The sequence below is a fragment of the Anabrus simplex genome, chromosome 4, assembly GCF_040414725.1.
Source record: "Anabrus simplex isolate iqAnaSimp1 chromosome 4, ASM4041472v1, whole genome shotgun sequence".
Classification (NCBI taxonomy): Eukaryota; Metazoa; Arthropoda; class Insecta; order Orthoptera; family Tettigoniidae; genus Anabrus; species Anabrus simplex.
Window position 1 is genome coordinate 362,611,678 of NC_090268.1, and position 17,321 is coordinate 362,628,998.

The 17,321-nt window shown below is 37.8% G+C and overlaps 1 protein-coding gene across 1 annotated transcript in view; it reads left to right on the top strand.

Moving 5' to 3' along the window:
• LOC136872277 (uncharacterized) overlaps positions 1-17,321 on the top strand; it is a 259,648-nt gene that overhangs the window by 200,567 nt on the left and 41,760 nt on the right. The window contains exon 10 of the mRNA XM_067146098.2: positions 5,661-5,815. Coding sequence (XP_067002199.2) covers positions 5,661-5,815 — 155 coding nt within the window. The remainder of the gene's footprint in view (positions 1-5,660; positions 5,816-17,321) is intronic.

Below are 17,321 nucleotides of genomic sequence, written 5' to 3' on the forward strand. Positions count from 1 at the left end.
AAATGGCGGCTTTGTTGATGTCCTCAGAGTGAAGTGTTTTGTTTGTGATACTGTGATTAAGGTTATGTGTGTGTTTAATTTGTAAATAGCTGTGAATAAAATAATTGTACCAACTGACAACATCTCGTGTGTGTCTGTGAATACATTAACTCGTGACCGCGGCAGGATTATTAGAATCTATTGGACTCGGAAATGAAGAACAAACAGAGGACGGTGGTGATGTTTGAACAGTTAATTTCCTTGGCTAAAAACGTTGAGGTCCGGTTTCGTAAACTTGGAGAACATTGGGACCTAGTTTGGAAAACTCGAGGAGAGGAGAACATTGAGGCCCAATTTGGAAAACTCGAGACCCAGTTTGGAAAGCTTGAGGAAAACATCGAGGCCAAGTTTAGAAAACTTGAGGAGAAAATCAGGTCCCAGTTCAAGACCGGATTGACGTCAGAAGAGGGAACCTAATACCTGATCGCTGGACTTTGTGGGCAAGAGATGGAAGTGCGACGCAACCTGCAGTCATGTTCGACCTGCGAGGAAGTTGTGGGAGAGTTCAGTGGGCGTGGCAGTGTCCACTAACCAAGAGCCGACTACCGAGTCCAGCTGCAGGAGAGGACTCAGCGCACCTATAGAACGCTGCAGGTATTCGACGCCGAGACCGGACAACCAGACAACGTGACGGTGAATGGGCCGTACCAGTATGACACAAAGATCAAAGCGTTCCACGGCACCTTGAATTGTCCAGGGAGGATGTTCAGCGTGGATCAGAAGTATGGGGATTCTCAGATGATGTCCCAAGAGATGGGGGCAGCGATGGCAATGACACAGCCAGTGGGACCCCCTCTAGGAGACGGAGAATCAATGGGTCCGAACCGACAACCAACAAACAAGGGTGACACCTGACAGAACATAAAGGTATGAATGAGTGGCAGCGGAGCTTTGAATGCCATGCGAGGACTTGTGGATCACGATCACCAGGAGTGAAGACACCATCGACCGGATCCAGCAGGCCCACCATGGGAAGGTGGTGGTCCCCGATGGAACTGCTGGCCTGCGAACTGTGGACTTCGACAGCGCCACCAGGAGGGGTGTGTGACTGAGGTAGTCTCTATGTAGTTAAATGGTGTGGACCAAGAGAGTGTGACATGTGTGGAAATTGTTTCAAGTTATAGGGGGATATTGATGCAAGTGCAATAAAGGGTAAAATTTGAAAAAAATATTATCTCACCCATGGGTAACTAATGGAAATATTGAGCTCGAATTATTATTATTTTATGATTGTGATTATTATTATTACTTGTATAACTATGAAGTGTTTGCATCCATTTATTATTATTATTATTATGATTATTCTTCTTCTTATTATTATTATTATTATTATTATTGTTGTTGTTATTGCATCATATGTACATAGAATATGATCGTGCTGTTTGTGAAGTTATATCATGAAACATGCACTGTATATAGGCATTTATATCAGTTCAATTAATGTAAGAACCTATATATAATTCATTCTTATCTGTATATATAATTTGTTATCCATAATTGTTAAACACACTGTAACTTCTTGAATGGTAATAGGCACTAGAATGATGGAAAATATTCTGTACGTTATAATCTATGTATTAAGCACTCTAGAATATTCAAGAAGGTATATTTTTTAACGTATCATTCTGGAAGCCTGGCCAGGACATATATAAGGAGACAATCTTGACGGTGACAAGAAAGTTATTGGTTGGAGAGTTATTGACTTGGGAGTTATTGTTCAGTAGAGTTATGGTGTAGCAAGAATATATATCTCGTGTTGACATGCAATAGTTGCAGTCTCCATATTGAAGTGTCAGGCAGTTGTTTTTTTAAATGGCAGCTTTGTTGATGTTCTGAGAGTGAAGTGTTGTGTTTGTGATACTGTGATTAAGGTTATGTGTTTGTTTAATTTGTAAATAGATGTGAATAAAATAATTGTACCAGCTGACAGCATCTCGTATGCGTCTTTGTGAATACCTTAGTTTGAGTTTGTTCTTGAAGTAGAATGTCCATGCTCCTCCAACTGTTGCTTCAGTTGACTGATCATGAAGTCCTTGAATAATACCTTCATGATTCCACTATTTTTCAAGTCCTCACACAGGCAACTGTCTCCAATAACCCTACCCTCAACGTATCACACTTGACGTTCGTATAGAACAGTCCTATCACAAAATTACCATGTCGCAAGGTTCTGTCACCGTTGCTAGTTTGACATACGGTACTGTAGTTGCAGTGATGTAGCAAAATAAAACCACTACTATCACTGACTACTTATACATATATATTTTACATAACATGTAGAAATATGTACACAGTAATTCAGGTTTGATCTGCCTTTATCGATATGACTGTACTACGACAACTTGCTACAAAACCTAACCTGAAATAAACAAGTTAAATACACATTAAACCTAAATACATAGCCTAGTCTCTATACCTTAAGAAAAATTGTTTTCAGTTATACACACATAACCTAACTTGTTTCAACTATTGTGAACTCACAAGACAATTAATTGTCACTTGCTTATCTTATGGGAACAAGATTTGCCCTTGGGTAATCAGCCTTAAAGGTACTTTTTCTATTCTGTTCTTACCCAATGCTTTACAAATCATATCTGTCGATAGGCCTAGACCTAAAAATATCTGTTTGTCTTGCATCTAAAGATGAAAGTTTTTGACCACTTTGCATCACTAAATTGTAATTTTCTTAAAAACTCTACAGAATAACAGTAATTAAAGCTGTATAAAACAATGCATTCCTATTTCTGAAACACCACAGCATTGCCTGCACAGTAAATTAATTCCACTTTTACCATGATCTCTTATTTTCATGTTTATACTGTATCAAATTCGTAGTTTACAGCCAGGTGATTGTTTTACGACATTTAAGTTGTGCAGAATTCTTATTTATTAATTATTGTTTCTGAAGTCATATGATGATTGTTCAGTGAAATAAATAATATCTTAAAGATATCAACTACAAGATTTCAAGCTGGTGACAGACACCAAAGTTATTCCATATAAGTGCATCCCCCCCCAACACCGCTTGCTTGGCGATATTCTGAAAATTGTCAAAGAACCTAAAACACCTAAAACTGGACCAAAGGGAAACAGATGGTAGAGAATGAATGTTCACTGAAATGCACTGTCGACAGCCTTAACCAACTTCTTTGTGAAGCCTGACCAATCAAAAGAAGATATGTGGAAAGATGCTGTGAAACAGATTCATCTGGCAGCAACAGTAATACTGGGAAATACAATATATGGGTGAAGACACATTGACAAACACATCTGGCAGTGGGAAGATGGAAGTCCAGTGTCAAGGAGAAGAAGATGGCCTTGAAGACGTTTCGGTGGAACACACCTCGTGATCCTGATCTTCACCAATAATAAGCACTGAAATTAGCAGCAAACAAAGAAAAAGCAGTGGCTGTTCTTAAAGACCATTGTTTCAAAAATCTATACTACTAGCTTGACATGCTATCGGGAGAAAACAACATATATTGTCTTGGTAAATCTCATAACCAATCAACCCGGGATTTTGGACCTGTAATGATTTTTTTTTTTTACATTGCACCGACACAGATAGGTCTTGTGGTGACAATGGGACAGGAAAGGCTTAGGAATGAGAAGAGGCCATGGTCTTAATTAAGGTACAGCCCCACCATTTGCCTGGTGTGAAAATGGGAAACCACGGAAAACCATCTTCAGGGCTGCCGACAGTGGGGTTCGAATCCACTATCTCCCGGATATGAGCTCACAGCTACGCGCCCCTAACCGTATAGCCAACTTGCCTGGTGTAATGCATATCAAGGAAGCCGATAACGAACTACTCTGGGACTAATCAGCTATCCTCCAATGATGGTCTGACTACTTTGCTGATATCAGCAACAAAGAAGTCACACATCCACCTACTTACTTTGTGTCAAAAATTTCATTTTTAGGTTCCGTATTGAATTGAGATTTACATTCAAAATTGTTTAAAGTCATCACATATTCATTTATTTGGGACCGGTTTTGGCAATAGGGTATGCCATCATCAGCCTAGGAAAATAAGACAATGACATTGGAAATAGAGTTCATTACATTTCTTAAAATTAATACCAATACCAATACTGCCATAAAATAAATGAAACAATAATAATTTCATCCCAGTTTTTAATGTCAGTTTGTATATATTTGTTTCATTGTTTTATGTCAATTGTGTGCATGTACATTTGTTTAGTTATAAGATGTTTTACATTAAGGCTGAAGATGGCCAGCCCTGGCCGAAACTAGTCCCTAATTAATGTAATTTAGAATATTGCATATTATAGTATTGAAAGGTTGACTATTATGACATTAATTTAATAATTATATTGGCATAAAGAGTTCAAGGAGGGACGAGAACGTGTGGAAAATCAGAAACACGATCGCCATCCTCGGACCACATTACAGGCGTAAACATTTGTGTGGTTAAAGACATTATTGACGACGATCGACGGGCATGAGCAACGCACAATCAATGCTGCTTACTACTGTGAACTGTTGAACAAGGCGAGGGCTGCATACTGTCGACAATGCACGGCCCCATACTGCAGCTCTAACTGTCTCCTAGCTACAGGAAATGTCCTGGACTACACTTGATCATCCTTACAGCTCGGACTTATTGCCCTGCGATTTCCATTTGTTCGGACCCCTTATAGAAGCTCTAGGAGGGCAACGACTTGAAGATTACAAGAGTGTGGAAGACTTCGTGTGCAACTGGCTGGTGACACGACCCTGTTCTTTTTATGATGAGGGCATCAAAAAGCTGCCCATATGCTGGGACAAATGCATTTCCAAAGCAAGAAACTATGTAGAAAAATAAATTGTAATTGCCTTGTGTTTTTCAATAAATTAATGTAAATTAAAATTAAAATCCTGTTTATATTTGATTCCCCCTCATATATGATATATATGTGTGTAGTCAGTGATAGTAGGGATGTTGTTATTATTATTCAACTATATCTCTGCAGCTAGGTCAGCCAATGATATATTCATTGACTCTATACACAGGATTTAAAAGCTTTTTTCCTATTATTTTTATGTCGCATGACTCAGAGAAGTTGGTGTGGTGATGAAGGGGTAGGACTGTGGAGAAGTGGCCTTGATTTAAGATACAAGCTCAGCCAGCATTTGCCTGATGCGAAAATGGAAAGCCATCTTCAGGACTGCATACAACAGGATTAAAACCCACTATCTACAGATTGCAAACTAACAGCTACACAGCCCAAACTAAACTGTCAACTCGCTCAGTAATTTAAGAGCTCTCATTTGTCTTGTTTATCTACACTTCACAAACATGGGGCAAATGGAAATTGGTATGCTTGTGACAATAATAAATGCAATATATTCTTTTAAAATAAACTTATGTCCTCATATTCATTAAATACATTCCCTATGGAGGTTAGCCACATACCAGCCCTTTTGTCAAGTAATGTCTAAAGTACTGGGAATTGAATGTGAGCCTGTAAGGTCAACCACTAATAGTGCTGCTAACTGTTATAGTACAGATTAACTATCCTTTGATAATATATAACCATTAATTACATTGAATTTATTGTTAACTGAGAATAAAAATGAATATAATGTAAAATTATTTTTGTGTGTGTGTGTTGCAGGTGTTGATAGAACAATGAGCAAGTCACTATTACCAGAAGTCCAACTCTCAGCATATGATATTATCTTCACACCAGTGATAAGACCAGGAGATAAAGTAATAGCTCTTGCAAAGAAGGCTCTCTATGTAATTGAAATACGTGTCCGTCCTCTACGAGTAAGTTTTACAGCCTTTATCTACCAACAGTTCTAATGTTTGGGTGTGGAACTGGACATTATTTGAACCTAAACATACATACATATCAATTTACTTACCTCCTTTCATTCTATTATTCAATGACAATGAGTCATTCTAACTAGTGGAAAAGAACAAACAAGTGCAAATATTGATATTCTGTGAGTCAGTGAACAAAGCCTTACTACCATTTTTTTTTTTTTTTTTTTTCTCTTGGTAGGCTTGTTCTAATTCTTTGGCATTCTATGTAGATGATAGAAATTTTAAATGATTGTAATATTTACATACCACAGCATGTTTAGTAAATATTTAATAATACCAGTACTTCTGTCTTTGTTCTTCCATACTTTTTCTTTTACATTTTGTTACGAAGGGAGCCGTTCAGCTTTTTACCATGTTATAGTGTTAAATTTCATGTTTCATGTCACATCAACTAAGGCAGAACTAGGACTGGAACTATGGCCTTAAGTAAAGCACAAGCCCCTGGCATTTGCTTGGTGTGAATATGAGGAATCACGGAAAACCATCTTCAAAGGAAGCAACAGTGGGGTTTGAACCCACTATCTTCTGAACACAAGTTAGCAGCTACACACCTCGAACTGCTTAGCCAAACTCATTTGGTCTTCTTTTTCTTTGATACTGATATACTCATGTCCTATTTGTTGTATATGTATTTTCTCTCTCTCTCCATGTCTCTTTCTTTGATGTTTCCATGGACTTTGATCTTCCAGCTGCTATTCACATATTTTCCTGTGTATTGTATTAGTGTCATTCATTGCGTATGACCATAGCATATAAACATCTCTCAACCTTCTCTTTATACTTCTGTTTCCACATCATCTTTTTTTTTTTTTTTTGGCCAAATCTAATTTCTTTGAAATTAAATCTAAACCAGGTAATGAAATGCCAATGATCTGATCTAGAAATACACTAATCGCTTTTATGTCCAGTGGGGGTAGTAGAATAACACCCGTGGTATCCTCTGCATGTTGTAAGAGGTGATTAATAGGACCACCAGGGACTCTAACTTGGGAGCATAGGTTGGTGACCATGGGTTCGTTAATACCAATATAAATGGTCCGTTATTGGACATTATAAATTTTCCAGCGAACTCATTCCTAGGATTGTTTCCACTTACTTGTGCTAGGCTCCTCACTTTCATCTTTGCTATACAACCTCCCTTGGTCAACTCTTGTTCATTTCTCAATCCGGCAGTATTAGGTTTGCAAATCCTACGAAGTCTTTCACTTTCAAGTTTGTGTGTGATGTTGCACCAAAGGAATGTCACCCTCCTCATCTTCATCAGTACCATCAGCTGTTGCTGAAAATGTGTCACCCTCGTCATGGGATAGTAAGGAAAGATCTCTGAAATGTATACGTTTAAAATAATTGGCAATGGTCTTTTGAGTGACATTTTCCAAAGCTACCGATATCATTAAAATTGCCTCAAGAATATTGAAAACTGTTTCTTCACCTTTTTCAAATTTTTGTAACATGTTCATCACTTGAAGTTTCCTTTACTTTATTTTAAGAGATTTCATAACTCGCTGGTCCATAGCTTGTAAAACTGAAATGACGTTTGGAGATAAAAGCACAAGCTTTATTCACTGCAGATTGTAGACTACTGATGAGCAGTATAGTTATCGACTAGGAGAAGAATTTTTTCAGGTTTTTCATTTCAGATGAGAGTCCCAGTTACACTACCACTTTTCAAAAATTTCCAATATCATCTAAAAGACTTTTTTTTTTTTGCCTTTGCTGGCAAGACCCAGTATTTACAGTGCACTATGTCTTCTGGTATGGGCTAGAGCAATTTTGTTACTTTCATTGATCTGTCTCAGTCTTATCCTTGGCTTTGACAGGTACGGGCGATACTAGTAATGCCAGTCCTTATGCAGCCAGTCCCTGGTATGAATGGTGTGAAAATGTTGTTCATAGTGTAAGTTGATGCCTGCATTTCATTGGGCTTGGCAGGCTCATATGTAATAGCAACTTCTGGCTCAGTGAGGAAAGCAATGGGAAATTACTTCACTCCTCATTTCCCTATATGCCTCTTCAGTGATGCCTAGGCCATCTATGACAGCTATTGGTGGAGCTGTTGAGGATCCAACCAACCTTCAGGCTGTGGACGTTACATACATACATATTTACATACATACATACAGACATACTGTACCAGGAAATTATTATGGGGCCAGAGCATGAGAAGGATCTCAGGTAGTGTTCGGTTATTTATTGGAGCAGGTACAGAGATGGATAGTATCGCAGGGCGAATAAATTAAGTTGGTAGAATCTTCTGATAATATTTATTGAAAATGTTCATGGAAATCACCCTGCAGTTGAAACTTCAAACTCAAATTTTCAGTTAATATTTCCAAAAATGCAAAATAAAATATTGATGCTGTTGCATTCAGAGACATTCACTTGATTAAAAATGTTCAAAATAAATATCACTCTTTTAGAGATTATAAACACCCTACAGTTCATCTAATATCTTTGCAATGGATTTAAATACCAAAATAACACTTTGCACATTTGAAATTCATTAAGTCCATCACTTGTGATGCAAACCTACAGTTTTTCTAATATTTTTGAAAATGATATTAATACACACTTTCATGAATAAGTTGATAGTTCAAATAAAAATATTTAATCACTTGCTGTATACTTCTACAGTTCATCTAAGTTGAGAAAATAAAATAGTGCACTTGCAAACTCTAGAGCTCATCTATGTGAAGTTACTTCAAGTTAGAAATGATTTTAAAAAGGAATTTACAGTTTAAAAACAAAATATGAAACTTTCCTGAATTATCATAAATAGCAAGCTGAAATTCACACGAAGCACTTAACTGTTGTTGGAGCACTATGATTAACTGAGTGCTTTGTTAAAAGTCAGTCAGTAGGATTACTCACTCAAAATATGAGGAGATCACCTGAAATCTGCTCACAAGTGTTGGTGTTGTGCTGTCCTGCGGCTTGGTGTCTGGAACATTCTACAGCGTGCAGCCAAGGCTCGAACTCAGCACTGGCCGCGCGACAAGTTCGTTCAGTGAAGATACCATGTTAATATCCCTCGCCGACGTCCCTCGATGGGTACCATGATCGAAGAAACCACGTTAATCCCACTTTGGAAACGACGTTCGATGCAGCAGAATCTCACAACACTTTGCCAAGATTTCCGTTATTCTTTTAGAGATAATGTCGGAACACGGAAAGTTCAATTGGCACTATAGAGCTTTCAATTATCACTGAGATTGATATTATACACCGTCACAAGTCTCAGTGCACAGTTCGTATACTCTCGTTAGTTTTACGGTGTTGAATGTGTGACCTAGAATATCACAGTCTGTGCTACCGTATGATATATCAGGTTCATGAAGTAAGGACTTACAATCATTTTCAACACGGTAAACACAGTTTTTACACATACACAGTTTATGGAATTAAGATTTAACACTGTCACAGTTCATAAGTCACTGATTATATCAGAGATTCGACAGTAGAATAATCATCACAGTCCATAAAACAAAACAAAAATGTCATTACCATCTGTCTCTGCAACAGTCTCTAGAATTATACTGTTCATAGATAAAGGAGATTTTATGACTGAATTTGCACAACGCAAGTCCGTACGACTTAATTTTGTCATAAAAGGTTCTTAATATTCTGTTAGTTTCTCGTAGTAGTGATCGAAAGTTCGAGTGAATGCACGAAAAAGTACTCACTTTTAGCCTAGCTATTTGTTGAATGTTTAGTGAAAAAGTATCTAACACAGTTCACAATTGTACTGTTGTAGGAGAAATGTGTCTCAGAATCCAAAAAAATGATCACAAATCAGAAGTTTAGTTTATCATACGCAATGTCTTAGAATACTGTCACAGTCAATGATAAAGTTCAGAATTACGTGAAAATGACCAAGTCTATAATATCATTTACTGATAAATGAAATACTTGACACTTCAATTCACAATTTCTATTATATTTCACTCGGTTAACACACTCTTAAATATCATATAACGACGATTTAATCAGAGAAAATCTTAGAATATTTCCTTCGTCGCAACGCGGCAGAAACTTTACTTGTGACGTCTTTGCACAATTTCAAAGTGTTCAAGTGTGACTTCTACGTCCTCGCGGATCGCGACGGAGCATGCTGTCCTTCTGACATAATTGCAGGACACATACTGACTATACGCTCAGTTCATTGACCTATTTATACCGGGCTGCGAGCAGCGCTCGGAATCAGGTGATGAAGGGGTGATAATACTTTCCAAGTTTTAACTTGTTATATCTTGGGAACCACTGGACAGATTGATCTCATATTTGCAGGGATTTACTTTCAGAATATTGGCTACAATTTAATGTTGGTCTCATTTTAACTGATCCAGGCGTTAAAAAGTTCAAAAAATAGTTTCAAGAGAATTCTGAGGGGAGGGAAGCTACAGGCAGTGCTGACGTTACTTGACCTTGCTTCACTTATGTGGTCTCCTGCACGCAGCGCAGTGAGGACGAGAACATTCTCTCGCACAGCTGTTCGTGCATCGGGACTTAGTCGTTCGCTTCGCTCATGAATAAAGATTTATAACTCGTATGTGCCAGGCCCTATGCCTTCCTGGTACAATACATACAAGACTGGTAAACTAGAGGTGGGGACTGAATGTTTTTAAAACATCTTGATTTCCTCGATTTGCCTATCTCCAAAAGCTTTTCTTTATATGATCCTGTCATATTCGCAGCTACCATAACTGTTGATCCTTGTCTTATACATTTTCCCACTCAAATACTGTTAACCTTCAAATTTCTTACCTGGGTTGATAGTGTAAAACAAGCCAGTTTCGTCTACATTGAATACATCCTCTGGCTTCTAGCCTTCACACAAAAAGGCTATTTCTTAGATAGCCACTCACCTTACACCATCAGCTTTCCCACAAATTTTTCCAGCACCATATCATGACGGGCTCAGAAACATTGAATCCAAGAGGTACAAATGCAGCTCAGACTGCCCAATCACTGAGCATATTCAGTGACATTCGCTTGAAGAAAAGGTCCATTGATCGACACATTATTCATTCTTTGCTGCTTAAACCATGTATGTAAAGCTTCTTCAATATCTTTGTGCTCGTATGATCTGTTCCACTTGCTTTTTAAAGAATTTTTTGCATAATAATAAGCAATGGCATACTAAGTGTTTTCTTAAATACAGTGTTTCTGTAAGATATAGGCGAGACCATTAGATTTCGCTCTTATGTTCACTTTCACCAGGTTGTCACTCACATTCTTTATTCCAAGAAATGTATGCAGAAGCCCATTTACACTCCCAGAACTGCTATCAAATCTTCACTTATAAAATGTGCAGCAACAGGTAGGCAGCTCCCTGCATTCCCAGACGTCCAAGGATGTGTAGTTAAACAGACATTGGAACCTGACATTAAATGTTGACGAACAAGTGTCATACACTGCTGCCAGAATGAAAAAAAGAGGAAATTCCCTGGCAAAAAAATGAAATCCCAACGCTACAAAGTCACTAGTTTAGAGGAATTCATTTTAGGCTAAGCAATTCTTTAAGTAACATATTTATTTAACCCTTTCCCGCCTGCATTTTCACTCCGCTTATCCCCAGGTTTCAACCTATTATTTAGCAAAAACTGAAACAGACCGTATTGTTTCAGAAAAAGTTAAATACAGTAAAAACTATTGATCACAATGAATTCAAATTTTCAATAACATTAGAAAATATACCATCACATCCATTTCTCTTTTTATTGAGTCATAATGTGTTTTTCACCCCACTCCTTGTGATACTCGACACAGAGACAGTCTGCATTTGTCACATTCCCATGTTGTCTGAATCCCTCAAAACCAATAATTACGTGATCTTGGAAGTGGAATGATGCCCATGTATATAAGATTTTATTTCATCTGGGCAAGTGTCTTCCCATTCTGTTTTTATCTTACCAGAATGCGACTGTTTGAAGGCTGCATTGTTATATGCCCAATAGGCTATGTCACTGAATAATTTTTCTCCTCCTAACATACGTAAAAAACAATCTCTTTCCACTAATACTCTTTCCGAATTATGCGCAAGTTCAGCATCATCCATTTAATCATTCGGAGTAACGAAACGTAATATTTGTGGTACCTGAATTGCCGTGGCATCGCCATCAGGTCCGATTTATCGATATTTGTTTTCATTCATATCACTGTTATCACTAAAATTATCTTCGTTGATATATTATTCACTCGTTAAAAATTCACCTGCACCCCTACTCAAGGATTCTGTGTTACTTTTTTCGCCCATATTCAGCTCATTTTCAATATACGCGATATTCAATCCCGCCATGTTTACGAACGAAACAGCTGACCCGCGCTCGCGGAAGTTCAAGACCGTTGCCTAGGCAACGTCAAGACAGATTATCTCTCTTCTTTTATTTCCTAAGACTTGTAGATTGCACTGCGTGTTCATAAATGCCTTATAAACACTTCACTGATGAGAAAAATAAAAAACTGTCGCACAGATCGCAGACGAATGCAGATAATGCAGCCGGGCGCTTTCGGGCGTTAAGGACCGGAAGGCTAAATGAACAGTCAGGCACCTTCGGGCACTAAGGACTGAAAAGGGTTAATTAAAGTTTTCAGGTCACAGCTTCAAGTGTGTGCAAAAAGACATGTGATATGGTGGTACATTAATAACCGCTGTAGTTGCCATGATTTTAAATGCAAGCATGCCTTGTCTTGTACAGGTGCCATATGTCATTTTATGAGAAGGAGTTGCATGCCTCTTGCACTTGGTCAGTCAAATCAGCAATGGTTAACGCTGGTACTGAATGACGCTGTATTTGTCGTCCCATACATTATCAATGGGCAAAAGGTTGGTGATCTCTCAGACAAAGGCAACTGGTCAACACTTTGTACTGCACATTGGATGACAGCAGCAGTATGAGTATGAGCATTATCGTGTTGGAAAATACTTGCTTAAAAACTGCAAATGAATGGCAGCACAACCGTTTCAATCAGCAGTCTGGCGTACAAAGCCAGTCACGGTTCTTGGGATAACGAGAGTGTTCCTGCTGTCAAAGGAAATCGTACCCCAGACCATAACTCCTGGTGTAGGTCCAATGTATCGACACAGTAGACAGCTTTGTTCCAGGCGCTCACTTGGGAGCGTGGGTTGGCGAACATGGGTCCTTAGCTGAGTCCTGGCATTGCTTCCACTTACTTGCACCAAGCTCCTCACTTTCATCTATCCTATCCAACCTCTCTTCATCATTTCTTGTTCTGACGGTATTAGATTTCGAAGCCTAGGGAGTCTTTCATTTCCACTTCCTTCGTGGCTGTTCTCTTTCTTTGCCTGTTACCTTAATTTTTTGATGTGTTGCATACCTTCAAGTTTTTCTCTCTGATTATAGTGTTATATAGAGGAGGATTGCCTCATTGTACTTCCTCTTAAAACAATAATCACCACCTCTCAGCTCACCTCCTCCTTACCAACCTACGGCCATCACTGGCACCAAGACTGAAATGGCTCTCATCTGAGAATACTACAGATCTCCACTCTGCCCTCCAATGAGCTCTAGCTTGACACCACTAAATTTGCAGATGGCAGTGATTTGGAGTTAGTGGCAGGAACGTTACAAGACGTCTCGCTCAGTGCTCTGTCAGTCTGGTGCCACCTGAAGCTCTAATGGCTGCTGCAGATGCAGTATGATCCACCATGGCTATGCGGCAAATATGGCGGTCCTCCCTCTCGATAATGGCCCAAGTATGGCCGGACCTTGGTCTTCTTTAGGCAGTGCCTTCTGGTGACCATTGTTGCCAATACCAGTGCACTGTGGATACATCCCTGCCAATTCTTACTGCAATGCCACGGAAAGAACAACCACATCCTCGTAGCTTATTACTCGCCCTCATTCAAACTTTGCAAGCTGCCGATATCACCTTCATCTCCTTCAAGGAAGGTTTGACTCACACCTACCTCACAATGTCAACACCAGATGATGACTAACGCTCACAAAGTGTACAGCGCATATTTAAAGCAAACTTGCTTTGCATGATCATAGTGGCACTACCACCACCACGTCTCATGAACTAACTTCCAAATTTGAATAAGCCTCATCTTTCAGATATGCAAACAGGCCTCCCGGATTTTGTTTACCTAGCACAACTCCTTGCTGAAGTAGGTATATTTTAGGTTCCACCTTTTTCAATACAAAATAGTTTTTATGTGAATTACATCACAAATCCTTCACATATAGATGATATTAGTTTCAACAAGTCTGTGTCATCACCAGCCAGTGATACAAAAGGTGCAAATTTCAAATTCCTAAAAAAATGTAAAAACACATAACAAGAAATATAAGGCAGGTAATATTAAGTTAAAATAAGTGAGTTTGGCACTAAAACTTGAATTATGAGTGAGGTGCATTAGACCGTTAAGTCTTTTTTGATCTTGATGTATCGGTCAATGATGTTAAGTCTTATGCACATACATTTGATACATTAGCTTGTGGAAACTCAGCCTTTAAATGTATTGAGGCTTGTGTCTTGTTATGAAATAAAATAAAATATCTATGTGATGAATAAAATTATGTTCTTATGGCAATAGTGGTGTTCGACGGTGACATAAAAAACTTAAGTCAGGTGGTTCTTGAGATATTCATTTGAAGGTCATAATAATTATTGAACCATAGTTGGATTCCCAGTTTGATGTGGGACCAGAATGACCTAATAAGAAAGTGAACGCCAATTAGGTATAAGAAAAATTAAAAGGCAATTGAGAAAAACAAAAGGTATTAAACTCACCTCGCTCAGCGTGTTGCGGTTCTTGGCGGGCAGAGAGGACCTGGACAACTGTTTGTTTGCGAGAGCAGAAAGCAGTAGCGATGGGATGAGGGGGAGGAAGGAAGTGTTAAGGGGAGGGAGAAGACTAGTATTACGGCGGGGCAGAGGGGTGAGGCAATAGGGTATCCGTTGTTGGTGGGTATTATGCAAAGCGTGAAAGATCAAGCTCAGATTTAAAGACCTATTACTTTTTAAAATGTTAATGAGAAAATCGAAAAGAGTATTAGGTATCTCCAAAGTTTTGTTTAGATTAAAATTAGGGTTAAAAGTATTGGTCAAGATATATTAAGCAATTTTGGATTATGTTAAGAAGAGGAACTTTATTAACTAGGTATTTTGAGGATTTCTATGTCTTGTTCTATAATGGTGAAATTGTGATTGGAATCAAATATATGTTGACTCACTGCTGAGAATTAACATGTTCCAGGAACCCGATAGCAAAACTGCATCCGGTCTGCCCCACATACGAAGAATTACAATTGCTACATTTGAATCTGTAAACTCCAGATTTTAAAACAAAATGTTAGATTTGTTCACTGAGGAGGTATTATGTAAAACCTCTGAATTCCTGTTACTAGCTCTGAAAGATATTCTCATGTTATGCTTCTTAAAAATGTTAGTAATCTTGTAAAAGTCTTTATTGAAAGTGCAGGTATAAAATGTAGTGGTCTTGATTTTTCTTTCAATAATGTGGTCTTGGGACGGTGTCTGTATTTCTTAATTATCTGTTCTATAAAAGTTTTACTATAGCCGTTAAATTTAGCAATTACATAAAATTAGCTTCATGGTCCATATCACACTTTAACAGATTCAATCAATCAATCAATACTGATCTGCATTTAGGGCAGTCGCCCAGGTGGCAGATTCCCTATCTGTTGCTTTCCTAGCCTTTTCCTAAATGATTTCAAAGAAATTGGAAATTTATTGAACATCTCCCTTGGTAAGTTATTCCAATCCCTAACTCCCCTTCCTATAAATGAATATTTGCCCCAGTTTGTCCTCTTGAATTCCAACTTTATCTTCATATCGTGATCTTTCCTACTTTTATAAACGCCATTCAAACCTATTCGTCTACTAATGTCATTCCACGCCATCTCTCCGCTGACAGCTCGGAACATACCACTTAGTTCAACAATGATAAAGGTGTTTTAATTTATTCCACCTATTCAATACTTATATTTTCACGTATAGTTGTTACATAATTAAATTCTTAGTTACATGGGACATGTTTCACCCTCAATTAAGGGCATCTTCAGCCTAAATACAATAATCAAAAATACAACTAAATTAAAAGTGGAAGTTAATACAATCATCAAAAATACAACTAAAATAAAAAGTGGAAGTTTAAAGTTTAGTCTGTTATTAAAATTAGGAACAATAAAATTGTGAAAAATGATAAAATAAAAAGATGCTAATGGAGAATTTTAATAGAAGTTTTAGTCTCCGACAAGATTATAGTTTAATCATAAGACAGTTTTCCATTAGCATCTTTTTATTTTATCATTTTTCACAATTTTATTGTTCCTAATTTTAATAACAGACTAAACTTTTAACTTCCACTTTTTATTTTAGTTGTATTTTTGATGATTGTATTAACTTCCACTTTTAATTTAGTTGTATTTTTGATTATTGTATTTAGGCTGAAGATGCCCTTAATTGAGGGTGAAACATGTCCCATGTAACTAAGAATTTAATTATGTAACAACTATACGTGAAAATATAAGTATTGAATAGGTGGAATAAATTAAAACACCTTTATCATTGTTGAACTGTTAAATTTTCAATACGGACCTAAAGTGAGGTTTATAACATGTAACATACCACTTAATCGAGCAGCTCTTCTTCTTTCTCTCAATTCTTCCCAACCCAAACATTGCAACATTTTTGAAACGCTACTCTTTTGTCGGAAATCACCCAGAACAAATCGAGCTGCTTTTCTTTGGATTTTTTCCAGTTCTTGAATCAGGTAATCCTGGTGAGGGTCCCATACACTGGAACCATACTCTAGTTGGGGTCTTACCAGAGACTTATATGCACTCTCCTTTACATCCTTACTACAACCCCTAAACACCCTCATAACCATTAGTAGAGATCGGTACCCTTTATTTACAATCCCATTTATGTGATTATCCCAATGAAGATCTTTCCTTATATTAACACCTAGATACTTACAATGATCCCCAAAAGGAACTTTCACCCCATCAACGCAGTAATTAAAACTGAGAGGACTTTTCCTATTTGTAAAACTCACAACCTGACTTTTAGCCCCGTTTATCAACATACCATTGCCTGCTGTCCATCTCACAACATTTTCGAGGTCACGTTGCAGTTGCTCACAATCTTGTAACTTATTTATCACTCTATAGAGAATAACATCATCCGCAAAAAGCCTTACCTCCGATTCCACTCCTTTACTCATATCATTTATATATATAAGAAAACATAAAGGTCCGATAACACTCCCCTGAGGAACTCCCCTCTCAACTATTACAGGGTCAGACAAAGCTTCACCTACTCTAACTCTCTGAGATCTATTTTCTAGAAATATAGCAACCCATTCAGTCACTCTTTTGTCTAGTCCAATTGTACTCATTTTTGCCAGTAGTCTCCCATGATCCACCCTATCAAATGCTTTAGACATGTCAATCAC